This window comes from Lampetra planeri, chromosome 16 (genome assembly GCF_965212315.1).
Source record: "Lampetra planeri chromosome 16, kcLamPlan1.2.h2, whole genome shotgun sequence".
In the NCBI taxonomy this organism is placed as follows: Eukaryota; Metazoa; Chordata; class Hyperoartia; order Petromyzontiformes; family Petromyzontidae; genus Lampetra; species Lampetra planeri.
In genome coordinates, this window is record NC_136122.1 from 3,731,590 (window position 1) to 3,759,297 (window position 27,708).

The 27,708-nt window shown below is 48.5% G+C and overlaps 1 protein-coding gene across 1 annotated transcript in view; it reads right to left on the reverse strand.

The window, feature by feature from the left end:
- Nucleotides 1-27,708, reverse strand: part of LOC144722934 (inositol 1,4,5-triphosphate receptor associated 1-like) — a 127,178-nt gene that overhangs the window by 28,968 nt on the left and 70,502 nt on the right. The window contains exons 6-13 of the mRNA XM_078601359.1: nucleotides 27,175-27,256; nucleotides 25,811-25,936; nucleotides 21,375-21,481; nucleotides 18,890-18,975; nucleotides 17,924-18,103; nucleotides 17,635-17,703; nucleotides 14,105-14,200; nucleotides 5,965-6,002 (exon numbers count right to left, since the gene is read on the reverse strand). Coding sequence (XP_078457485.1) covers nucleotides 5,965-6,002; nucleotides 14,105-14,200; nucleotides 17,635-17,703; nucleotides 17,924-18,103; nucleotides 18,890-18,975; nucleotides 21,375-21,481; nucleotides 25,811-25,936; nucleotides 27,175-27,256 — 784 coding nt within the window. The remainder of the gene's footprint in view (nucleotides 1-5,964; nucleotides 6,003-14,104; nucleotides 14,201-17,634; nucleotides 17,704-17,923; nucleotides 18,104-18,889; nucleotides 18,976-21,374; nucleotides 21,482-25,810; nucleotides 25,937-27,174; nucleotides 27,257-27,708) is intronic.

Here is a 27,708-nt window from a genome sequence, read left to right on the forward strand (position 1 = left end):
CAAATGTGACTTTTAAAAAGTGACGTTAAATATTATCGCGCAAATCTATTTATTCTAAGATTATGCCTTCAACTCTCTGGGACACGGTAAACACAACACGGTGTTAAACTCGGAAACACAAACAAACTATCTGACGCAAAAATAATGTTTACGAGAGGAAACGCTGGTTTAAAATTACCCTTTACACGTAAGATTTTTTTAAATTTAAACATTTAGATATTTGGAAATCTTACAAGTTACATGTTTATTTGCACAAAACCGGAATGCTGTTTTTTGTCTCCTGAATTTCCATGCTTTTGCCCAGTGTCCTCACTAAGCCCTCTCCCCTGGCCTAAAAGCTATCAACAACAAAACAACTAAAGTAGTGATTCAGAAACGCTTCATCGACCGTGTCCGTCCAGTGCTCGCCGAGCTGCATTGGGCTTCTAGTTGCCGAACGAATACATTCTAAGTTCTCACTCCTTACAGGCAACGTGCTTGCCACAAATGAACCGCAATACTATTCTGATCTCGTAAAGGAACATAAAACATCGCGTGAACTCCAGTCATCATCACAGCAGCGGTTTTTGGCCACCCATTGAACAAAGATGGTCACCGCCTCGCACGTTTTCAGAACCGCTTCTGCGGCCGTCTGGAACGCTCTTCCTACCGATATTAAGAAGCCACTGGAGCTATGCACTTTAAAATCAAGACTGAAAACTACTTTCTTTAGAACTTGCTACGTACGGCGCGAAAGAAGTTCAACATAGGTACTGTGCATGCGTACAGCAAACGCGAAGCTACCACCCAATCTGACCATCGGGTTCAGCAGTGGGGCGGTGGAACTCGATTCAACCCATCATCCTATCCGTGGTCGATAAAATAGGTATCACTTTGTGAGGAAGTCAACCGCAGTTGTCGATTGGATAGACTCGTCCACCCCCCATAGGAATGTGTAAATTCTACCAGTGGCTCGGGGCTGTAAATGGGAAATGAACAACGCCTCAACGGCCATTTCAGCCGCAGGTCGCTTGTTTTTTTGTTGTAAACGCCAATGACTATCGTATCCCCGCCTGCCTCACATCACACGGTGGTACACCGCAGCAGATATACACTTGGCAACGTTCACTCCAAGGAGAACTTATCAGCGAAATGTGTATTGCAACCTTAGCTGTACGCACTTGTATAAAAAAAGTTATATTTTTTTAAAATCAAGTAACGTCATATAGTTGTCATGACTAAACATTCTTAACATCGTACACACTATGTATGTTTAACATTTTCATATCCTAAGTGCTGATTTATGCAGTGTACTACATACTGGAATTTGCAGAACGACGGTAAATTAATAAGTTTGTTCTACCTGAAACGCCTCTCAACAGGAACTCGATGCAGTCTTTATAATAAAAAAAAAACACACACGCAAGTATTCCTCTTTTGCAATCAGATATGGGGAGACTAAAATAGTATTCTGCCAGTTCCACCGACATCTCTGACCGATCTCGGACTGGATATCCCACACGAGAAATCCAACTCCCACAAGCAAACAAGCACAAAAAGGACTGGAACAGAATGCGATGTAAAATCAGCAATAAAATCCACCCCCTCCCCCCCCCACGAGATCAGCGATGAATCCGCTCGAGACGATGATCCTGAACAACAGCCCGAAGGCCAACTCCCGAGTTCACGCTCACATCCTGGGTCAGGAAAATTTGTTTCAAGTGGGGGGGGGGGGGGGGATTTGCGGTGGTCGGTATTAACAGGGCCGATTTGTCGATTTGTTGTTTGTGAGTTAAGTTTTCTTTCTATTTGTTTTATATATATTTTTTTACCAGGTGAGGCCCACTGAGCTATGTAGCTCTTTTTCGGAAGCGACCTGACCATCACAAATGATAACTCAACAAAGTGGCTTCTCATTGTGTGGAAATTTACACCCGCGAAGAACTCTAAACGCACGTTTCTAAACCTGGAGGGGAAACCCGGAGGACCCGGAGAAACATCCACGCAAGCAGGGGGGAGAAAGACCATAAAAACTCCAAATATACAACAGGCGTCAAGAGTCAGGATCGAACCCATGACCTCCTGTATGCCAGGCGAGGGAGTTAACATCTTGCCACAAGGTTCAACGGTGAAAGGTGCGTGTCGATGGGTGGCAGAGGGGCACCCATGTGATCATGCGGGTAAAGCCTGGCAACAACACGGAGGCCTCACTAGAGGCCCCAGTAAACAATCCCTCTGCAGAAAATGATTTAATGACTTAAATCCATCTATCTTCATCTCGCAAAAATATAACACGACACTAAAGAGCAGGACCAATAAGGCAGAGTGCTTTATAATCACAAAACAACGCATCTTACCCAAGCTGATGTGGGTTACAAACATCGCAGATCATATTATCCGTGTTGTCTGAAAATTTACTCGATACATCCATGAAAAAAATCTAAGGATAATTGCAGATAATAGGGACTCGGATAATAGGAGTTTTCACGTATCCTATAGACTCTGGTGATAATTGAGTTATGGGCAATAGCCTCATGGGTAAGAGGACGTGTACTGCATTAAACTAAAATCTAAAAAAAAAATGCAATGGTTATTTTATCGTAGAGCCCGTTGGTGTTTTTTTAAGCTTCTCGAGAATTCTCTAAAATTCCACATGTACAAAAACACGAGGTGTGTTTTACAGTGCCTCGACAAGTTCATAAACTGTGGGATTCATACAGAGCAGACTCTCTTGCGAGGAAAGATCACGACACGGCCACCAGTCGGGAACCTGTGAATGATCATCCTTGCGCAGGAATTTTAGAATACACAACTGAGGTTTTACATTTTACTTTTGCCGCAGCAAAATATGTGGATTTCTAACCGTTAATTGTACCTGTTTAACCCAATGAGACGCATTATTATCAGTTTATCACAATCTACGTAACTTTCTGCTGAATGTCCACTAGCTAACCAGTGCCTCATTTTCAGAACTCAAAATTTATTTAAAACAATAAGCTTTAAGTCCACGAGTGGATCTGAAAGTGTCACCACTTGTTCGTCACGTGACGTTGTACACGTGATGCCTCTATTCACTGCAGTGAAATTGTACTCACGGTAAGTGGGCAACAACACGTGGAAATAATAATATATATTATTTGATGAAGCTGGTTTTAATTACTGGCGAAACGTCGTACTCAGATTGTAAATGCTGTGGCTTTGCTCCCCAACACACCGGTGTGCTGTACTTGCTTGTCTGGCATGTTCTGTTTACGTGACAACCCTTACTAGTTGGCTGTGTCGGGTGGTGGCGTGTTTTAACGACACATTTATATATTTACGTGATCTAACCCAAAAAACTGTATTATGGAATATATATTGTTTTCCAAACTATTTAAATTCATAGCCAGGCACGAAAAAGGGAATAAATAATATATCCATATTTTTTTAAATAGCTTCAAAACAACAACAAAAATATATGTGGACCATTACAACTTAAACTTTCGTTTTTTGTTTAAGAACATTTCTTTGCTACGGCTTCAATGACAATGCAACTGAAAACCGATTGGTAGTTCACTAATGTTATAATACCCTCATGTTTAAACACGTAATTTATTTAAATCATGTTGTGTGTTTGACGAATCGTACATTGAAAAGGTAAAATGATGAATGGGGTACTCGGTGTTCTGCCCAAGTGAAGGCGTTGTCAAAACATCCCCCATGGAAAAAAATGGGCAGCGCTTAACCGCTTCAGCACAAACCACGGAAGATATAAGCACTTGGTGTGTACAAGTGGAGACTACAAGACTCTCTCTCTGCTGTCTATGTGCCACTGTGAATACGAACACTAAACCAAGGCCAAGATAACTTCGCAATGCAACACAATAGTGGGTGGGTGAGTAAATTAGTGGGTGGGTGGGTGGGTGAGTAAATTAGTGGGTAGGTGAGTGGGCGAGTAAATTAGTGGGTAGGTGAGTGGGCAAGTGGGTGAGTGACTGAATGGTAGGTGGATGGGTGAGTGGGGGAGCACTCACCCATCTACCTACGAAGCTTCAGGTCCTCCTGGCCACGGTCATTCCCTCCCTTCTCTACGCTTGCGAAACCTGGACCCCCCTAATTGAACATCTTCGCCGGTTAGAAACATTTAGGCTGATCTGCCTACGATCCATCTTGGGTTTAACCAGGATGGATTGTGTGAGGAGCTCACATATCCTTGAAAGATGTGGACAAAGTCCCATCGCTAAGCTCCTCCGGCAGGCAAGGCTGTGTTGGCTGGGCCATGTAGCCCGCATACCCAGCCTCCGCATGCCTAAACAGCTTTTGTTTAGCTGGATCGAGGGGGCTAAACGGGCGTGGCACGGGCTAGAGAAGAGATGGACTGATATGGTACAGGAGGATGTGGAGCTGAGTGGACTTGCCGATGACTGGTACCAGCGGCGTCAAGATCGGCCTCAGTGGAGGAGACTCGTGAAGGACGCTACAGGGCAGTTGGAGGAAATCGCCCTCCAATAACAATGGAGGGGGGAGGAGCGACTCTCACAACAATGAGCAGAGCGCCGGGTGGCTAAAGCACAGCAAGTTGGCACAGTAGGGGGCACAGGTGGAGCATCAGCCAGTCGACCCGTGGCACCTGGTTCTGCTCCGTGACCTCCTGTCAGCGGGCATTCGACACTTCACGTGGCCTCAAGGTGCACATGGCCTGGCACAAGCGTCGTAAGGACGTCACCGCCACTTAGTGGCGAATGGCGGTTGTTGTTGTTGAGGGAGTAAGTTGGCGAGTGGGTGGGTGTGTCGGATTTGGTTCTGGCTACCCAACCCCTCGTGTGCCGTTCCGGAATCATAGGTGCTCGTTAACAGCACTTGCTCCAACTGTCAGTTAAAGGTATATGGGGGGGGGGGGGTCTTTGTCTGTGTAGGCGAGTGAGTGGGTAAGTGGTTGATTGGGTGAGTAGATGGTTGTATGGGTGAGTGAGTGAGTGGGTGAGTGAGTGAGTGAGTGAGCAAATAGGTGAGTGTTGTAGGTGAGTGGGTGGGTGTGTAGATGATTGAGTGAGTGAGTGGGTGAGTGAGTGGGTGAGTGAGTGAGTGGGTGGGTGAGTGAGTGAGTGGGCAAATGGGTGAGTGTTGTAGGTGAGTGGGTGGGTGTGTAGATGATTGAGGAAGTGAGTGAGTGCATGAGTAAGCGCGCGTGTGTGCTACTATTCATGTGGGGGACGGTGGCTCTGCGGTTGTGGGTATGTGGGAGGGAGCGTGAGTGGGTGGATGGATCAACAATTCACCAACCCTTATATTGAACAATTAAATGGCTAAATCACTTAGAAACGAATCTCCAATCGTCGCTCTTCATTTGGCCATAGGAAATAACGCAATAGGACAGGTTCAATCATTCCACCCCATCAGTGGTCAACGCAGAGTAACTCCTGGTCAGGCAATCGACACTGCGTGTTAATTTAAGGAAGGCACGCTTCTGGAAGTCACTTTAAAGTTGGCATTTCACTCATCTGACCCAAAACAAATTCACTTTCAAAGGCGAGACGCCCCCCACGTGAGATGGAACAACAACCACTCCATCTCCAGCCCCCGTGGATTCCCCCGACCACCGTCTCACACCGTCGAGGTTTTTTTTTTTTTTTCACCACGGCCCAGCACCAACGACGACAGATCGTTCGAAGCTAAAACTTCTCCAGGAGCGCCGTAAAACGTCTAGTAAAAAAAAAAGTGCGACTGGGGAATGAAACGTCCGGTGCTTTGTGACAAGCTGCTGGTGTCCACGGATCACACGTTGGAGAGATTTACAGCATTGCGCACCTCCAATTAGCACGGTTGGCTACGTACGGTGCGAAAAAAGTTCAACGTACGTACAACCACAGCGCCTCCGATTAGCGCGGCTGGTTACGTGCAGTGCAAAAGAAGTCCAACATACATACAACCACAGCGCCTCCGATTAGCGCGGCTGGTTACGTGCAGTGCAAAAGAAGTCCAACATACATACAATATGCTACTCACCGTCTCGACCAGGGACTTGGGGCCTTTCTTGATTCCACCTGCAGGAGGAGATAGAGACCTCGCATTAACACCACCAGGGGGGGGGGGAGGAAGAACGGCTAGCGCCATCTCATCAGCGCGGTATCGTGGCTCATTTGTGGCGAGCACTTTGTGTGTAACGAGCGCGGCGACGACTCACATCGGTGGCGAGTGGTATCTGAACCAGTCCTGGACTCCCCACCCCTTCACGAACCTCGACTTAACAGCGCGGTGAAGTATGGTCAAACAACCGCCACGGTTAACATTGCGTGGAGTGGCCTTTGTGCAGCAGCGGATTGACAAAGGCTTGTACGTATTGTCACGTGGTTACAATAATTATAGATGTTTTTTTTATTTGGAACGCGTCACCACACAATATTCGCTCACTCGAAGAGACAGAGAGGACGACGCAGAGGTGCGAGGAGGAACCACAGACCAGAGGTCGCAACCGGGTACCTGATACCCGTACCCTACCCGATACCCGGCTACCCGTACCCGGCCGGGTACGGGTACCCATTTGCGACCCTGGTACGGCAGGGTACGGGTATGGGTAAGGAATCAAAACCCGTTTGCGACCTCTACCACAGACACGCAGGAAGGCAGCCGTGCGACGAGCCATTGCCAACAACTGTCCAAGCTCTGCAGTCCTCTATATATATCGAGGCGTTATTGGCGAATTAATGAGCGTTTACATGTGGGGAGGAAACCGGAACGCCTGGAGAAAGCCCACGCGAGTGAGAAGCAAACAGATGGAACTGCTGGAGGGGCACGTTTTGTTGCTGTCCGCGCACGGGAGGGGAGGGACGGGAGTTCCACGACGTTTGTGCGATCCACCAACCCTCGCTGCCGCCACGGTGCTGGACCAGAGGCTTGTGGAGCGACCACCGCCCCAGCTCAATCGCACCATCGGTCAGGGCAAGAGGCAATGATAACCCGTGGGTTAATCTCAGAGAGCTCAGGAGAGTGCTATCCAGGATCTCAGCAGTAGGCTGTCCCTGACACGACCATTGGCTCTCCGCGCCTCTCAGCTCCCTAGAATGTCTCGTTTTTCACCTCGAGATAGACTTCACAGCTCTCACGACTTGCCTCGCACTCTGCGAGGATGGATACTGAACGAAATTGAGATTTAGCAGCAAATGCCACGGATAATTATCTTGCAACCCTCAATGGTTATGCCTCGCGCTCAGCTCCCCCCCCCCCCCGCCAGCACTGCCTATCAAGCGCATAGAGTCTCTCTTGACGCTGTTAGCCCTGGTGAAGACGCTGTTGATACCATCCGGCACGCGCGTGGCAGATTGGGCACGCGCGGTCATTACCGCAGAAGCCAAAAACCACGATAGGCGCGCGCACACGTATCGTCGGCTCGCCCTCCGTGAGGTGGGACTGATTGTCACGATTTGGCGATCGCAATGTTTCGCTGCGTTATTATTCCATAGGAACACGGACGTCGCCGAGGGCGGTGCAAGTCACGAGCACGTGTCCGTCTGGTGGCACTCGGCCTCGACCGCGCTACCACAGAACGGGGTTCCCGATCGGGAGCAGCAGATTCACGGGGAAGGGGAACAAACAGCACTTGCCCCAACGGTGTGTGAAGGCTACACGGGGGATCTTTGTATGACACCAGCGCACACATCCTGCGATGAGATGCGACAATGACGACGGGAACGCACCCCCCGATTGCCACGTTTGGCTACGTACGGTGCGAAAGAAGCTCGAAACACATGCGAGAGGGAAGGGGTGGGGGGATAATGTAAGGAAATGAAACAAGAACTAAAGTAACGTAAGCGCGATGTCTGGGTGCATCCTTCTTATTTTCTCCCTCGGAGCAACGGTCCTCAGGTGCCGACTACAAAGTGTCAGTGTCAGGAGTCCGTGGCGATGACTTTCAAACACAAGAACACGATTTTAACGATGGTCCACGGCGTACCAATTTGTGTCGACCGTTTTGTACGGCATCTCATTTTATATTTACAGAGTGCCTTCGCCCGAGGCGTCTGACCAAAGGAAACAAGCCGGAGACAAAATAAGAATGATTGAGGTGGTAAGCAGTGGGAGGGGGGAGATGAGGAGAATGGGGAAACCAGAAAAGAGGTGAGGCTTTACGAGCCTCGCCTCGACTCGCTGCCTCATTTGTATTTGCTCATCACATCTGAACTGCCCGATGTCACTTGCCCAGTCACGTGTGTGCCGTCTCTCCTCGTCCGTGGTTTCCGTCTCAAGCAATTGAGCCAATCCTGTTTGTACACCTCGTCTCACCTCGCCCGTCTCGTCTGCAGTGATCGCGTTTGTATTGTTTAATCTGTACCGCACACACAGTCCAGTCTTCTGTCTGCCCCTGTCGTTTACTCTGTCTCAATTTAGACTTTCTGTTTTGTCTCGCTTATTCCATCTCGTTCATTCTATTTAGCACGAAGGAAAGCGACTGCATGAGTTTAAAGCAATGGATTCCTCAGCGCGTGATTTGATTCGTGCACTGCGAGTGGTTGGGTAATCCCTCTCAAATGCTCCCTCGGGTTTAACCCAATTGTGCTCTGTGTGTCAAGTCGGGGGATAAAGAATACATTTGTATTCTTGGTTCTTTCGGTAAAGTCACGTAGAAGGGAAATAATAAAATAATATTTATATAATATAGTTTTATATTAATCTTATTTTATTATTTCCCTTATATGTGACTTTACCGAAAGAACCAAGAATATGAATCCCTGCAGTCACGAAAGCTTTAAATCAAGATTTAATCCATTTGTAGTTCTCGCAGAGCAGTGCAACCATTCGTGCTAGAGACCGGCCCGCGGAAGCGGATACCGCAGAGCTACTGCTGACATCTCGTCATGTGACCTGGTCTACACGGTCAAAGGGAGATTTCATATTTAACTCTTCCAGCTGAAACTTAGGAAAAAATTAATGCAGAATCAATGTTGATGTGATATGGTTTTGTTGCAGTCATTGGTGACCGATTTGAAGCTTTCGTGACTGCAAGGATTCATACTCTTAGTTCTTTCGGTAAAGTCACGTAGGTAAAAAATTTAATTAAAATAAAAAAAAAGTAATAAACATTATTTTATTTTTTATTAATTTTAAGTCACGTAGGTAAAAAAATGAAATTAAAATTAATAAAAAAATAAAATAAAGTAATAAACATGATTTTATTTTTTATTAATTTTAATTTCATTTTTTACCTACGTGACTTTACCGAAATATTGGTGACCAGGCCGAGTCTTATCAACTCACTCCGCTCGATAACCCGGTCGGATCCCTGGCGAATTGCCTGGATCAGGATTCCGACGCAGGATCTCAGCAGTGTCGGCTCAGCGCTCTGAACTCTGGGCCACTGTGCCAGTTCTCGAATCAATTTCAACAAATCAATGTAAGCAAGCATGTATGTGTGTGTGTTGAACTTCCTTCACACCGTACGTAGCCAAACGTACTAATCAGAGGTACGGGGGAAGAACAACAAACGAAACACAAAAAAGCAGCGCTAAAGAAATTAGTTTTCAATGTCCAGTGGCTTCCTAATATCGGAAGGAAGAGCATTCCAGACGGCCGCAGAAGCGCATCTGAAAGTGCACGGTGCAGTGACCGTCTTTGTTCGAAGGCCAGCAGCCAAAAGCCGCGCTGCGAGGATGACCGGAGTTGGCAGTGATGGTTTATGCTCCCGGACGAGATCAGTGATCATGCCTCATTCCATGCCTAATGCTGAGCAATACCCCTCCTGATCACCCCGTGGTTGGGTAATCCCTCTCGGACTTCACGACTGACAAAGGCCGTCTTCGGGCAGAGACACATTGAGGCCCATGGGACGCAGAACCAAAAGAATAGTCATCAGAGTAATTGTGGAGAACATAAATAACAAAATATATAAGCAGACAATATGTCTCTTTCATGTTATCGGTCTCTCTATGTAAGAAAAAAATTAAACGTTTTTTTTTTGCACAACCCATCAAGGTCCCACGGCCATCTGGGAGTGCATCACGTCAGCCGCGGTGATGTAGTGCTGTTTGCACGGAATCACTGCAGAAGAGCGTGCTGCCGAGGGGTTCTGTAATTTGTTATTTTCTACGTGGAGAGGCGGGTATACGAAAACGACGTATTTGTCTGCTTATCTATTTTGTTGCTTGCAAATGAGGGCAAGTCCATAGCAGGGCACAGCACGGACCTCCAGGGACTGGAAGAAGATAATGTAGTACACAAATTAATTAACAATGTGCGTTTTACTGGCATTTTTTAAACTTGCGATTAAGATGTAAAAAACGAGGTGTTTTCCCCACGTACCAACCTACTCAAGTGAGTTCAGTTATTTATAACGCTTGTCAAGATCACGTAGCAGTGCAGTAGTGCAGGCCCTTTTTGTTTAACTGCCCGACGACGGGACAGGAATGTTACCGTTGCCGTCTGTTGATACAAACGAAGCTCAGACCAAAACACACTTCTATCCACAAACGTGTCCTTAAAAACCAGCCTTTGGCAATGCAAGTGAGCTTCAGGTCAACCGATCATCCTAAAAGGTGGCTAAGCGACTTCTAAACTTTTCCAGTTACGACCATTTTGAATAAAAGTGGGTGCGAAATTGTCTTCAAAGGCTAAGCGTATTGGCGGTACAACGGTAGTGCGCAGTATAAAAAAAGCACATTTTTAGCAACCATTATTTAGTTTCCCCGCGATTTACGGGGCGGTGGGGGTGCGTCAAAATCAGATCTCGTGATGTCGAAGCAGTCGGAAGGCGAATGTCGGTTCATATTTTGATTCCAGACTGTTTTATGCTGCACCGGTGTACCGCCAGTTCAACTTTTGGATTATTTTTTCCGCCTTAGGACGATCGCTTGTGTTGCGATCGAAACGTCGTGATGTATATATATTTTTTCTACCTACGTGACTTTACCAAAAAAACCAAAGAGCATAATAGAGGGGTTTTTTGGGTTAGATCGCGTAAATATATAAATGTGTCGTTAAAACCCGCCACCACCCGACACAGCCAACTAGTGAAGGTTGCTTAAAACACACAAACTCAATGCATTCGTCAGCAACACTTTGTGTGGCCTGAAAAAGAAAAGTGTAGACAATAGGTGAGACCCTTTTGGGCAATGGCCCTTTCTGCGTAGCACAAAGATGCATGTCAACAACTAATTTGGTTAACTTTGAAGCATCACTTGGGCATTGTGCAATATTGTCAACATCATTCGCGACGGTACAAATCATATTCTAGGGCGGAATGCGAAGCACGCGCTTTTTTATACTTCTTTAAAATCGCTAAACATTAAACTCTTTCTCCAAAACTGAATGCTGCGATACATTCCATCCAATGGGGGGAGGCGCGGTTAGAAAACGAGAATGGCGTGTCAACTTGAGAGGGTCGTTTGGACGATCGAACGATCCCTGTTAGCGAGCACGACCTTCACGTCTTCTCACGAAAGCGCTTCGTGAAGAAATAACAAAAACAAAAACTCAAACGCCCGTAGTCAAACAACCTTGCCTTAACAGGCAAGGTCTTCAGGCAATGGTCCCATCTGTCACAGAGCACGATATCCAGATCATAACCCGCTGCGCTTCACCGAGAAGGCTCTCAATGGGTTAGCCCCACAATAATTGCAGGAACTGATCCGTGTTGACTCTCCAACGAGGTTCCTGAGATCTGCGGATCGCCTTCTTCCAAGTACACCGAGGTCAAGGCTCTGTCCCTGGGGTGATGGGGCTTTTGCCAGTGCAGCTCCCAGACTAGTGGACAACGCTTTGCCTTTTGGTAGTAAAGACAATCAGAGTCGTTATAGATATTTAAGTCCGTCTTGAAAACTCACCTCTCTAGACTGGCCTTCACACGCTAGTTCTGGCCGTTTACCCTGCATGTTCTGTTCATTTCCTGCTTTCCAAACAAGCTGGCGCATTGGGATCTACGAATGAAATGCGACTTACAAATGTGAATTATCAATACTGCCAACACATTTTCGCCAAATAATTCGTTTTACTCGTGAGAAGTTCGTCACCGAAGGATTTGCCAAATGTGACTTCACAGAGAGACTTAAGTTCTCTGACTTGGGTAACATTGAATGTGTTGGTGTGAGAAAATGTTTGTCTTAAAGTTACCACGGTGGAAACATGTTTTCATTAAAAAAATAATTACATGCTAAGCCCATAACATGGCATCGGCTCATGATGCGCAAGAATCCACTGCAGGCGGTCCCCGCTCTCATCACACATTCACGATCAAGGTTTTGGCTTAGAGAGCGTAAATATAAATGTGTCGTTAACCCACTGCCACCCGACACAGCCAATTAGTAAGGTTTGGCACGTGAACAAACATGCCGATCAGCTATCACTTCAGCACATCGGTGTGATGGCGACGAGAACCAACAACATTTACAATTGAGCACGACGTTTAGCTGATGATTAACAACAAGCTTCTTCAGGCGATTTGCCAGGATTGTGGTCGCTAAAACCTACGTGTTCATTTGATCCCGGCTTTTACGATGCAATGCATTTCTGTAAACCCCGCCGTCAAAAATCGGACCCCTATTTTCCCATAGATGGTAGAAACTGGAGAAACGTCACTTGCCCTATGTGTTCTTCCTTTTATCAGCCGTATTTAACAGGGTTTAATAGGCATACATCTACAACAACCCTCGAGAATAACAAAAGCTCCACGCCAAGTCACATCGGAAACCAGACCGCCTGTTCAAATACATTCAGAGTCGTGTCGGAAGATGCCCCGTAAATCGATCCATGGTTTGCGTGATATAGACTGCCTGTATTTTATTTTACGCAAATCACATGCAATGGATATTCAGATGTTACATTGTGTCACCCACAGGCGAACTGAGCAAACGAGACGGTGCAAGCGACACAGCACGAGACTAAAAACTAACAACTAAAACTCAACTTGTTTTAATTTTACCAGCTAAGGCCCGCTGAGCTATGTAGCTCTATTTCAGAAGGCCACAAATGATAGCTTGACAAAGTGACTTATCACGGGAAAAATGTATAGCGGCCAAATATACAGGCGTGAGGGTCGGGATCGAACCCACAACCTCCTGTATAGCAGGCAAGGTAGCTAACATCTCACCATCCTAACGAGACGGTAAAAAACTAAATAAAACAGAAGCAATTCTTGAATTGAAACGCGACTCTAAAGCCTGACTATTTAATCAATGACAGGAGAAAGCGAATCATTTCCCACCAAACAAATACAATGTACGTTGGGGGGGTGGCGAATGTTAAACATTGAGCCAGCGCCGTTGACATCCTAAGTTAGAATCTGGACTTGATTATAAACTGGGTTCCCCAGCATAGTGTAGCGAGTTGGTGACTGCACACCAAAAAAACATCATCATATTCAAAGTTGGTTTTGCACTCAATCTGGAAAGAATTGCAGATATGAGAAATAAAAAAACGGTTTCAATGCAGTGCTTTTAATCTCATGGCAGGGTGTGTGGCGATGCAGGCCTTATACTGTGTGACGGGTAAAAGTTGCCGCGCTTGATGGATTATTCTGGAAAAGTTCCGTGAGATCTCTTCCACAGTCACTCTCTGACATACGGGGTGTGCTGCTCCCAAAGAGTTTCCACGTCAATTCTTCACCTCGTGATGCGATGCCCGTAGCACAATTGAGGTAAACCGAGTAAAAACGGAACGTGCAGCATACATTGCACCTCCGGTTAGCACGGTTGGCTACATATGGTGCGAAAAAAGTTCTACAAACATGCATTAAGATGATTGAGAGTATTTTGCTGCTATGAATTTCAGCGTAATACTCCACTTTGTTGAGTTATCATTTGTAGTCCGGTTGCTTCTGAGAAATAAGTTAATACCTTAGTCGGCGTTACCTGGTAGGATGGGAATAATTTTGTTCAAATGTTTAACGTGTTTGGGTGATTTGTTTACCTTTACTGTACTTTGCACTGCTACCGTGTGTTTGTACTGTCATTGTAACGTTATCACCTGCCCCACACTGGACATCAGCGAAAAAGAGCTTCATGGCTCATCAGATTCCTCCGCTGTAAATACAGATCCTGATTCTGACATACATTGCGCCGATCTGAATTAAAACTAAGCCCGAACAAAAAACCAGAACCGCGGCGAACGACGCTCCAAGCTCCGGGTGTCGCGTGGCCCTGCTCGGAGCCAAACCGTTCACCTTCGGCGGAGGCCCCCGCGGTGCTCGCGGCGCTGTCGAGGCAGGCCGTGGGAGCGCGCAGAGGGGCCACCCGAGCGGGCAGCGGCGGCGAGAGCGCTGGCAACAAAAAACGGCGGCAGGGAGAGGCGTTAAAAGAGGCGGCCCTCCGCACACCCGGCACACGTCAAAGGGTGCGATGCGTTCGAAACTCGCCAGATTCATCGTTAGCGCTGCTGTTTCATGGAGACTTAATTATGCTCGAGTCTCTGTCAGGCCAAGGGCCCTTTATTCGGGCAGGGTGTAAAGTTGAACCCAATAGACCGGCTGACAGACGCACAGTTACAGATCGCTCCCCCCACAGTGCAATTACAAACGAGTCAATCAATCTCTCTGCAACTCTCTCTCTGCTTTGCAGGGCCACTGCTGCCTAGCGCCTTTATCCTGCTGTTGATTTTCCCGCTATTATGTGGCGATAATGACAAGGTGGCGAGTGGCTTTGGCTTGGCCCTTTAAACACTGCTGCCAAAGCAGCCCCTAGAGAGGTGATTTGATTTATTTCTGACGAGTGGTTGCTCTCTTGATACCAATCCCTGCAGATTCAATTTACTATCCTATCGGAGTAGAATGTGACACCTTCTAACTGTGGGTTTTCAAGCTTCAGCTCAAGTCCCACGCGACTGACAAATGTCTGCGGCTTTCATGTTTAAATCAGACACTTTTGAAGGATAACAGGGAATAAGCTCGCATCATCTGAATGCCAGCCAAGTTGTCACTTCGCAAGTTGCTAATGGCAAAGTGAATGCCGTAATTGCACCGTGCGATAATCAACTTAACAGTCGTGTACATTTGCAGACATTTATCAGCGCACTGCAAAATCGTGGCGTTCCCACGCTTATCGGTCATGGCGTTTGTTTGACCATACTTCACCATCCCGGTCAGTGCAAGGTTGGTGATGCGACCGGGTTCAAACATCACTCACTACCGACGTTAGCCGCTTGCCAGGGATTGAACTCGGGTCACCGGGCTTGTAGTGCCACCTAAGGGCCACTGAGCTACACAGCTCTTTTTCAGAAGCGACCTGGCCACAAATGATAGCTCAACGAAGTGGCTTATCACGTGGAAATGTATAGCAGCCAAATACTCTTAATTCGTGTTTGTAAATGTGGAGGGAAAAACCGGAGGACTCGGAAAATAATTCGTGCAACCGCAGGGAGATAGACATGAAAACCCTAAATATTCATATTCTTTGCGTCTTTCGGTAAAGCCACGTAGATAGAAAAAAATATCAAAAATCTAAATCACGACATTCGATCGCAATACAAGCAATCGTCTTCACCTGAAGTGGCTTTACCGAAAGACCCAAAGAATATGAATTCCTGCAGTCACGAAAGCTTTAAGCCTAAATATACAGCTTAACACGTGGGCTTTCACGACTAATATTATAAATCAGAGTTTTTTTGGTTTGATCAGAAGGATTTTTCACCAGAACTCTGGCTGTGATCTGATGAGGCTGGTTGTAATTACCGGCGAAACGTCACAGTACTTGAATTGTAAATATTGTGGGTTTACTCTCCAACTAGTCACAAACTGCATGTTTTGTTTACGTGACAAACCTTGCTAATTGGCTATGTCGGGTGGTGGGTTTAACGACACATTTATATGTACGTCATCTACCCAAAACCTTTCTATTATCAAAATATACAGGCGTCAGGATCGGGATCGGGATCGAACCCACGACCTTCTGTATACCAAGCGAGGTAGTTAACATCTCGCCACCCCTCCACCCCTCCACCCCTCCACCCCTCCACCCCTCCACCCCTCCACCCCTCCACCCCTCCACCCCTCCACCCCTCCACCCCTCCACCCCTCCACCCCTCCACCCCTCCACCCCTCCACCCCATGTAAGCGGGCACCCCCTTCCTGTAACGTTAACGCCCCTACGATACCACCTGAGCCCCAGGACCACCCCGCACAAGTGTCTACTTTGGAAGAAGAAGAAGAAGAACCAAGAGAATAACATTCCCAAAAACGTTACATGTGCAGCGTGCCGCTCAGTGACAAGAGCAGCAATGTAGTTGCACACGCTAAGTGACCTAATTGCTTCCCTGCCTGCTTCTGGAAAGAACGACGCTGGCAATTAGGGGGCAAAGTATTCGTGCACGTCACCACGTCTTCTATTTGTGGATGAGTTCTCTCCTCGCCAACTGACTCGCACAGTAAACTGTGACCGCTTGGAAACGGGGACACTTATTTATGCTATTTGCAAACATAAACAGACACAGCAGGGTGAATGAGATAACCAATAGAATCATTGCACGTGCTGAGTCATCCCATGTGCAATCTGCCCTGCCAGCCGCCATGGGTGGAGAAGTTATGTTGGCCGATGCAGGTTTTCTCCGCAATGTTTGTCGCTGCCTGTCGCCTGATGAGGCTGGTTGCAATTACCAGCGAAATGAAATGTCACGGTACTCGAATTGTTAACGTTGTGGGTTTACTCTCCAACACAGAACCTATGAGTGCTGAACTAGTAACGAATTGGCACGTTCTGTTTACGTGACAAACCTTACTAATTGGCTGTGTCGGGTGGTGGTGGTGGGTTTTACGAGACATTTATATTTACGCGATCTAACCCAAAATAACCTCTATTATGCTCTTTGGTTCTTTCGGTAAAGTCACGTAGGTAGAAAGAAAAAAAAAATGTATCACGACGTTTTGATCGCAACACAAGCGATCGTCCTAAGGCGAAAAAAATAATCCAGCAGTGGAACTTCTGAACCAGGAAGAACACAGCGGGACAGCTGCTACAACAAGAGGTTATTTATGTTGGCCAAGGGCAAGCAGGCGGGGTTCAAGCTGGAAAGGAATCCCATCCCCGCACGCAAGCACATCAGCTGTGTTAATGGGGGAGATTAGGGGGAGAGAGATGAGAGTACCGTCGCCGCATATGGACAAACAAATGGCGTAACATCTTCAGACTCTCAACTTGGCCGAAACCTCAAGAAACCAGGGTGCCTATGGCACGTTGATGTGGCTATGAAACGTGTGTATGTATGTTTGTTGAACTTCTTTCACACCGTACGTAGCCAACCGTGCTAGTCGGAGATGCGGAGGAAGGACAACAAACTAAACACGAAGCAGTTCTAAAGAAATGAGCTTTCAATTTAGTGCACCGTGGCAATCGAGGTTTAACTGAGGCATGCCGGTGTGGCCATGGCACGGGATTAAGAAGATTACCACCTCTGAGGTTCAAAAACTTGGCCATATAGGAAGCAGATTATCTCACAATATCAGAAAAGGAGAAAACTACATGAACACGCATTGACTTGAATTACACAACTGACAAAACTGGGACATTTAATGTCCATGGAAAGGCTTACAGATTTCCCATAACAGCAGTGTTTTCAAAAGTTACACGGATGATCCCGTTTAGCCAGTGGCCGGCTATTGTACAAGGGAGATCCGTGTTGCGTGAGCACAGCGACAACAGAGGACGGTCCTGAGAAAACCAGGGCAGGTGGCAACCCTATCCATCGTGTACGTTGTGAACTTACCTGGTGGTGTGCCAGCCAGAGACGTGCCACATGACGGGAGTGGAAAGGGTGTGGACCGAGGGGACAGACCTGGAATTAAGCAGACTTCGTTACAGGCAAAGCAAAGCAACGGTGCAGGTCAAGTTATGGCGGACGGGGAGCCAGCGAAACTGGTGAGGTCCTCTGCCCATCCCTTCTCCCGTGTCCTCATGCCCCCATCTCCGTGTGCCCCTGCCCCTGTGCCCTCGTGCCATGTACCCCGTGTCCCCATGCCCCCATCTCCGTGTCCCCATGCCCCCCGGTCACGCACCAGGCGAGGACGCCGCCTCGGAGAGGCTGTGCCGTGATCGGCGGCCCGGGCGCGCCAGGAAGCGCTGGCTGGCACGCGACGCGTCCTCCAGGAGCTGCAGGTTACGCCGATGCTCCTCCTCGGCGAGCAGCGGCTCGGGCAGCTCGTCCCGGAGCAGGTCCAGCACTCGGCCATCCTCGTCTCACGCGGCGAGGGGGGGGGGGGTCGTGGACAGAGAGGGTGTGGGCGTCAAACGGGGGCGCGCCGATCGCCGCTCGTGCCACGATCAACGAATGGGAGGTACGGGTTTCAGAAGCCAATCATTGTAAGTGTTCTTCGTTTGCAAGAAGATTCAAGCTGTGGAGCATGATGAGTAACTCTGAAGAACGAAAAAAAGACAACAAATATTTGTGAATTGCTTCGTTTCACAAATACCGTTGTGGCCCTGTGTGTGTGAACTTTGCATATCGAGTGTGGGGAGCGGTAGCGCAGTGGTTAGCGCACTGCGCTATGGAACCAGCGACCCGAGCTCAATTCCCACTCACCACCAAACAGTGACAAATATATGCATCGATGCTGAGCATCCCCTAGGCCGTTTCCGCCTTAAATGAGTGCCTGGCTGTGGTGTGTAAGCATCAGCACTGAGGAGACGGGCGTGGTGCTGGCCACCCAACCAGCCTGTTAGAGGCTATACGGGGTATATTTGCCTTTGTGTATCAAGTGTTTTGTGGTGTAGGCTGCGGCATATTGCTCGTTATTATCTGTGGGTTGCGTCGACTCCAGGTCAGCGCTCTTCACTGCAACACCCGCAGGCCACTGGCGGCCCCTGATGTGTGTCCCCTGACACAACATGCCGCCCTCACACTGATGATGTCTTATCGGCGCAAGTGAAAACGAGCGAAGAACACTGTCCCAGGTGATTTGGCAGTGCCCTTAAAGGCACGGGAGAGAATTGTATCTGCCGTGAAACGAGAAGCTTTGAAGTACCTGCTGTCTTACCGACAGAGGTGATGGAGCTGGACGTCGAGGAACGAGACAGGCGGATGGAACGCCTGTGGTTGAAGCTGTGAGGCCTGCCGGGGAGAGGGGGAAGAGCAGTTCGCAAGCAGCGTTCACGGTCGGTGTCCGCGGCATTATCGACGACATTCCATCCATCGCTCGCAGAAGTATGACGGGGTCGTGACACGCAAATCAACACCCGGCTCCCGCTGAACTTGATTGCTTTGCTTTTTTTGTTTCAAGGGCCGTTAAAGAGCAGCCGCTGAAAGAGCCCACACACTATACGTCAGCTCTCCAGGTTGTGAGCGCTTTATTAAATGCATATTTCTGTTAAAAGTGCAACATGGATCTAAATCGTGCGCCCGAGAGCTGACGACTGGAACCTCTGACCTATTGAACGCAGAGAGCTGAGAGAGATGGCAACTTCTAATGTCTTCAAATGGACGTTCGAACGATGTGTAAACTGGTACGTTAATTCGACATGAAAAGTGGAAGGTCACTTTACGTAACCTTTCACCAACTGTAACTAACGCACCTTTTTAAGGTTGCTTGAGCAGCTTCTAAACGTGATGAGCTAACCCAATTTATAACTTGGGGTAGCAATAGCATCGTAAGGCGTACATTCCACACGTGGAATTGCTTCAGAGAAACGTGTGCTCACATCACAGGATCGTTACATACATTACACCGCAATCATTCTGCAAGCATGCACAAGTTGTTGTGCTCATAAATAGCAGCCTGCTCATCCTTTGGACATGTCCCTCAACCACCACCACCACCATCCCTAACTCCCCTCCCTCGACCTTCCCACCAGTCAGCCAGCAAATGTTGTCTCTGACATAGTGTGATATATATCTCTAACTTACTCACCAGCCTTCTACCCAGTGAACGTGGAACGTTGGGCCGACGTTGCGTCAATGCCGGTCCAATGGTTCCAACCACACGTGCCATCATTGGCCCAGCGTGAACCACAATATCATTCATAATAGAGGGGTTTTTTGGGGGGGATTAGATCGGGTAAATATAAATGTGTCATTAAATCAGCCACTAGCCGACACAGCCAATTATTAAGGTTTGTCACGTAAACAGAACATGCCATTTCGTTACTAGTAGAGCACACCGATGTGTTGGAAAGTAAACTCACAACATGTACCTTGTTTGAACCACCAATAACCTTGCTGATCTCGTCAAGGAGCATAAACCATCACGCAGGTCATCCTTGCAGCAGCAGCGGCTTTTGGCTGACTATCGAACAAAGACGCTCACCGCATCGTGCGCTTTCAGATGCGCTTCTGCGGCCGTCTGGAACGCTCTCTCTTCCGATATTAGGAAGCCACTGGAGCTATGCACTTGTAAATCAACTAGATTTAAAACTCATTCCTTTGTAACTGCTTTTTGTGTTTAGTTTTCTGTCTTTCCCCTGCACCTCCGATTTGCACGGTTGGCTATGTACGGTGCAGTAAACGTTGCATGTTGACTGAGTCTCTCGTGTTAATCGTGTTGAACACTGCATGTCTTCATGTTGCAAGTTTCCGATCCTCACTAGAGCTGTCGCTACTTGAAATTTGCTCGTGGTACAGGATGAATCGTCTTCATGAGGATTGCTTCGATATAATCTTTCACAACGCAATACCAGAACAAGGTGAACTTTCGCGACATGACCTGGTCTTTGCGATACCAGTTACCTTTAACTCTGCGATTGTACTTCACGAATGTTTTCCACCGTTTTCTCGTGCATTGCTGTACGGGTCTGGCACAAGTAAAGATCGCAAGGCAGCTCCTGTAACTCGAGTTCACTCCACTTGGGTCTGGCATGAGACAATCTGTGACTTGTATAGAACGCACGTGCCGTCAGCTATGCGAGATATAAGCAGTCGATAACAGCCTATAGTTACGCCGGAATTTTTCTTTTGCTGAGGACGAATGAATAGGCAAAGGCAGTAGTTACTTATTTACAACTTTTAATTCATGTGCTTTTTTTGCTTTTCTATTTTGTAAATGTGTCGTGAGGAAAGAAAGGGATGGGGAATACGAGACACGACCAATGGTAGTCAAGATAAGGCGATATTTTAAGAAAACGGATGATGCAATTATCGCGGAGCTTACATCGTAACAACACGTATCGCAGAATCGCTGCGCCGCCACGACGCTGTTACTTAGTCAACGGGTGACTCTCGCGCCGGCAAACCGTTCCACCGCGAGCACGGCTTTTTGGCGAAACAATTCATTTACGATTTCAATCGTTATGCTTCAGAAGAGAGTTGTTGTTTTGTACTTACTACGGCTCTTGTGAGGTTTAAACCGTGAGTAGGGGGGGATAAAACCACACAGGCGAGCTGGATTTTAAAAAAGAGTGCCAGGAATTAATCCGGGGCGCCAACCGCGTCAACAGAAGCCGCGTTCAACAAATCCGCGAGGGAAGGTGAAAAAAAAAGAACCCAGCGCATGCAAGGCATGAGGTCGATGCGCTCACATTATTTGAGCCTTGCCGCTCGTGTCGATGCCGGGCGAAGCATCGGAGGCGTCCGATGGACTGGACGGCGTCGCGGCTCCTGGAGGCAACCGGCTGCGGGCCCCACACTGTGCGGGGGCAGCAGAACAGCGCAAGGGGTGGGTGGAGGGGGTGGGCGTAAGACGCTCGTTCCTCGCACGCACAGGAACCTCTCTGCAGGCAACGTCGCACGTTCTAGCTGAGCGCAAGCCGCCCCGGCGCTCGCGAGGGCAGCTGTACGAGCCGGCAGAGAAGGCTCGTCCACGAGAATATTTGGAGTTAATCACTGCCACAGCAATGAGGCTGCCAACTTTATTTTCCCACAACCCAAGTTTCCGATCGTGGCGCGCGCGCACACGCGCACACGTTGATACATTTGTTAACGTTGTGTATTGATTTGAATCAGAATCTTTCATAATCTGTCTCCTCTAAATATTCCTTCTCTTGTGGTTTGCTTCTACCACTGCGACAGGAAGTATAGTAGGCAAGTACAGTCTCTAATTTTGCCAAAAACAGAAAATAGACGCATTGCCAATTGGCAGTCACATTAGGAACGGCTAATTCTATTTTCAGCCCGAAGCTTTGAAAATTAAATGTAACTTTCAGTATTGCGTAATATCAAGCTGGAATCGTCTCCCCAGCGTGAGGTACATTCTCGATACTAGAGATGAAGCTTCGACAGATTTGAAAAAAATAAAAATAGGTTTTACCCTTTCTGGCAATAAAACAGGTGTGAAGATCTTCTTGGTTCTTTCGGTAAAGTCACGTAGAAGGGAAATAATAAAATAATAAAAATAAAACATAATAAAATAATTCTCACGACGTTTCGGCCACAACGCAAGCAGCCGTCCTCAGGTGAAGAACAGGTCTGTCGGAAAGACGCGGCGACAGACCTGTTCTTCACCTGAGGACGGCTGCTTGCGTTGTGGCCGAAACCTCGTGAGAATTATTTTATTATGTTTTATTTTTATTATTTTATTATTTCCATTCTACGTGACTTTACCGAAAGAACCAAGCAGATGAATCCCTGCAGTCACGAAAGCTTTAAATCGAAAGGTGTGACGATGTTCAAACACCTAATAGAAACTCTTTGCATGGAATTAAGTCTGCATTAACAACATGTACTTGTGGTGAACATGCAAACAAACATGATTTGATAAAAGATGCATTGTCTTTTAAACTGAATGGCCTACACCACAGACAGCATTCGTTAGGGTCTAGTCTCATCACCATTGTTCGACCAGAGAATGCCAAAAGGCGAACAGCACAAAGACAATGCACTCAGGACATTTATAGCTCGGGGTGAGCAGCTTCAAAATGGGGCCTTTTTTGGCAGTATCAAATACTGGCAAAAAAAGATCCCATTTTGTAGCAATGTTCTCATATTCCCGCCAAGTTATTTAAAAGTCCCTCTTAAGACGATTCAAGTCGGCCGTGAAATTCGTGACCAAAATGCACACACGTTCCATTTGACATGGCCCCTGTGATGTTACCGGCCTAGAGTGAGGGCACGCAAAGGGTGAGGCGGTGACAGAACAGGGGTGGCAGGAGACGGGGTGGCAGGAGACGGGGTGGTGAAGGGACGGGGGTGGTGTAGGGACGGGGTGGTGAAGGGACGGGGTGGTGTAGGGACAGGAAGTACTGCGGAGGAGGAGGATAAATGGTGGAGAAGGGTGTGGGAAAGAGAGGTCGGCTGCGTGAGAGATGGGGCGTCGGGGATGATGGGAGGGTGGGAAAGGATAATAAGCGCAGGAGCTGGGCGTGGAGACATGAGGAGGAGACCGTGGAGGTGACCGCCAGAGGAGGCGAGCGAGAGTCTACCCTGGGGGGCAAAGAAAAGCATGGGAAGTCGCATGAAACATTTAAATGGGCTCTGTTTACATATTTAGCTGTGGCAGATACACAAGCAACACCAAACATTTAGATATAAACATTTCTCATGAAATTTGTTTGATTTAGCCAGGGGTTTGGCTTGGCTCGGACGTGTGTTTAATTGGAGTGACTTTTGGAAAAGCATTAATAACCGCAAATGTGGTGCCGACGGAGGGTTCTAGAAATAAAAGCCCAAAAACATTTTTACTGCGGAATTTGTTGTTGCTGTTGTTGTGACAACGGAGAATGGACAGGTGCTGGCGAAGGCCGGCTCGCAATTGCGTTTGTAATTGTGAAAATTATGTCAACATCAAAATCCGAGCAGAAGCGTGGAGCACTTTAAGATGCCAGCTGTGACGGGCGGTGTGGCCTCAGCTCATGTCGCCCCCGACTTCAAATCCCGCGTCCAACCGCCAACACTGCAGCTCTGTTTGCGGCTCTCCTCCCAATGCCCCGACTCAGAATTCCCTCCCGTCGTCTCTTCATTGACCCGAGTTTCTCACGACCTTGCTCAATTCAAGAAACGCCTTCAAATCTTTTCTACTACACCTTCGACGGTGTTGTGCCGTTTTTGGCGTGTTTTGTGGCCTTTTTAAACATTTATTGAGGCAATGTGCGAGCCTGTTACATCACGTTGTGACGTATGTGTACACACCGTCAACTTAAGCTAAACCGGTTATGAAAAGCAGGAGATAGAAAGATGGGGAATGGACTCGCTGCAACAAACAATACGGGGGGGGGGGGTCCCACGGAAAAGGAAAAGGGTAAAAAAAATGTCTAAAGTAAGGAGGAAGGGATGACAAGGGGAGAGAGAGGGAGATAACTGAAACACGACTGACATAAAGAAAAGAAAAACATAGGAGGCTACCTAAAAGGCCTCCATTATTTCTACCCCTCCGAATCTTTTGTGGCCTTTGTCGCGCGTTGCTTGTGCTCGAACCATCGTTGACATCGAAAACAAACAAACATTGTACCCTCCGTGGCCGCCATCTAGAGATGCACGTGCATTTACCGGGCAATTAACCCCGTGCTATTTTTCGCCGCGCAGGCTGCGGTCCTGGCAAATGACGCGCGGTCACGAGCATTGCCTCGGCGGTCCCCAGGGCCGCCCCCCACCCCCGATCGCTGCTTGCGGCCCCATCGTCGTCGTCGCGGCAGCCGCCGTGCGTCTCCGCGAGTTTTGCGCGCACCGCACACCCCAGCTACTTGATGGGCGCGTCCCACGCGACGTGGAGAGCGGCGATTAAAATTAGGGAGGGGGCCGTTCGCTGAGCCACATGCGTGCGGACTCGCACATGCGCGCAGGCACGCACGTGGGAGCTGTGCATGTGCGCGTGTGTGCGTGTCCAGGCTTGTCATCATTTCCTTTTCTGGTGATGTCCCACGTTTGTTGCCCCTTTTTTCCGTCTTCTCCCACTATCCTCTCCCTTCCTGCCCTCGGCGCTCCGTGTTTTATTGCGTGCGCTCTAAAGCGCTCCGAGAAACTTCGGCATTTTGGCACCAAACACGTGCAAATCCTCATCCTGTAACTACGTACCAGGCCGGTTCCCTCCTTAAATGTGTGGAATCCAGGCACTGCCCCTCCTGAATTCAGAGCCAACAATCACTTTTAACCTCCAGCCTGAGATGACACGCACCAGCGAGCGTCTGGGCGACGGCATCATGCAATGTGCAGCGTGAATTCTGGACTCTGCGGAAAAAATGTTCCTGCCGGTGAGACCTGCGGGATGGTGTGGTCTGCAGTGAGAGGCCACCGTCCCGGCATCCCACGGCCCTCTCACATCACCGCCTCGTCCTGAGCGTGTGCCTCAACTCTTTATCGTACACTTCCATTTCACAGCCTCCCAGTCTGGGTGGTGGGGGGGAACCCCACGTGTAGCCGAGTCGTGGTGACCACTTGTACGTACGTTCAAAGTTGGGCACACATTTGCGAAACTCTCAAACGCACGGAGACTGCGGCGTGGCCAGGAGATGAGATTACCGCCGGTGGGTTCGTGAACCCATCTGTGTGCATCTTTGAGTTGTTATCCCGTTGTATTGGTGGGTGTTATCACGTGACCCTGGCGTGACCTGGGCAGGGTGTAGTGTGTCGCTTCCAAACATCGATGGGGCGTACTACGTGACAGCCGCGCTGTGTGAGTGCGGGGAGCAGGAGACCGTGGAGCAAATCGTCTCCGGTTGTGAAGTGCGCCAGGGCGTGCTGGGCGGACTGGTTGTTGTTGCCCTGCACGTGCTGCAGGAGGAGGCTGTCACATGACTCTGTGTGGCTACGCGAGCTGATGACCACTCACAGAACATCGCCATACATATGAAGTTAATTAATTCATTGTCTTGTCTACCCCACTCCTTAAAAATGGAGCACGACTGCTCAAACAAACCCCGAGCGATCCTCCCAAAAAAGTCCCGAGACTCGGTGAGGCTCTCCCAAGCGTTACCAACCGGCAGCGCGCCGCTGACAACGCAACGCCCCACGCCGTGCGCTTTACGAACGATGGACCGGCCTGCATCATTGCAGGGCCCGCACCCTGCCTGGATTGAAAACTCACCGCCGCGCCTTCTGCGCCGTCGATCCTGTCGAGGCCGGAGCTGTGGGACACACTGGTGGCGCCGGACGACGGGAACGGAGGCAGCCACAGGCCGGGGTGGAGGCAACAGCAGGGCTTGTCCATCACCTGCCGGAGTTGGCAACAAAACCGTTCGCTCCGCTCGCGGCGACCCGCTTCCAATGCCATACGAAAACCCCCACAAAAAGAACCGTGCAGAGACGACCAATCAGATGACGGGAACAGAATAGGCTTCACCCTTTCAGGAAAAAATACTAAACTACAAATATTAACTTTTTTTTATTTTACAAGGTAAGGCCCACTGAGCTACGTAGCCCTTTTTAAGAAGCGACCTGGCCACAAGTGATAGCTCGACGAAGTGGCTTATCATGTGGACATGTGTACCTATGTGCGTGCACATGAGCGAGTATTTGCAGCACATTTGTATGTTTATGTCGTGTACATGTGTGGAGTAATCTTTTTTTATGGGGCCACAACACTTAGTTAAAAAAGGCCTCAATAACAATGTGCATTGGCTGTTGATGTAAATACTTCCCACAAACCAACGTTATTTTGGTTTAGCAAATTGGCTTTTGCCACCAATATTATTCATAATAACAGATTTTTGGGTAACAATTGTAAATGTTGCAGTGGGTTTACTCTCCAACACACCGGTGTGCTGAAGTAGTCACTAATTGGCACATTTTGTTTACGTGACAAACCTTACTGATTGGCAGTGTCAGGTGGTGGTGGGTTAACGACACGTTTAAATTTATGCGATGTAAGGGGCCGTCCATAAATGACGTCACGCGATTTTGGACGTTTTTTGACCCCCCCCCCTAGTCACACGGCGTCACAAAAAGTCAGACCCCCCCCCCTCAAAAATAAAACATGCTTCAAATCGCTTTAAACTATTGTCATTGTAGTGCGTATTTAATGTGGCGCTGCACTCTGATGTTGTAGGAGAAAACATGTATTAAAAAGTCTATTTAATGATATAGAACGTGTTGTCTATATTTATTTAAAGTTGCGCATTTTGATGTGACGTCACATTTCTCACCCCCCCCCCCCCGTCACACATCGTCACAAATGTTTGACCCCCTTCCCCCCCAGGTGCGTGACGTCATTTATGGACGGCCCCTAACCGAACAAATCTTTTATTACGAACAAAGTTACGTTACCTACACACCAAGAGGCAACGTGGTGGACATTGTGGTCTCATCGTCTACCCGGCGCTTGCTCGCTAGCGGCGGGGCCACGTGCCAGCGGAGCGTGATCCGTGGCGACTTCGCAAACAATTCCCACGCCTCGGGTGCAAGCGAGCGACCGACAACTACCGACGACGACGACAAGGGAAGCACGCTCACCTCGCTGGTCTGCGTCGCCGCGGAGACGCGCCGGGTCTTAGGCGCGTGATGGCCCTCCCTGTGCTCCGTCTGCGTGCCGACACTGGGCGAGAGCGGTCCATCGTTAGGCACGACGGAAGCAGAACGGGCGTCGCGTTCGCAACGCGGCCGCGGTCACGGCGCGGTTCGCCGGGGCAGGAGGGGGGGTGGGGGGGCTGGGAAAGGGCTGAAGGTGAAGTCCATGGGCAGCGATCTCTGGGCCTTCCTTCCGTGACTGCCCACGGCTGTGTCAGGAAGTCCCGTTCGGTGGCGATCTTGAAGTCCCGGCCTAACGGACATTTCTCTTTCAGGAGGCAATTTCCATTTAAAGTACGCAACTTCTCTCCCAACCTCACCGCCCCATTGTCAATGATGTCAAGTTCCTTCAGATTTTAAAAGCTGTAATTATTATCATAATCCTTCACAACAAGTAACAGGGGGTGCGCCAACTAGAGTCTTGCATTGTAACTGCTGAACGACTGCACAAGAGAAACTCTGCCAAACCCGAATGTTTTA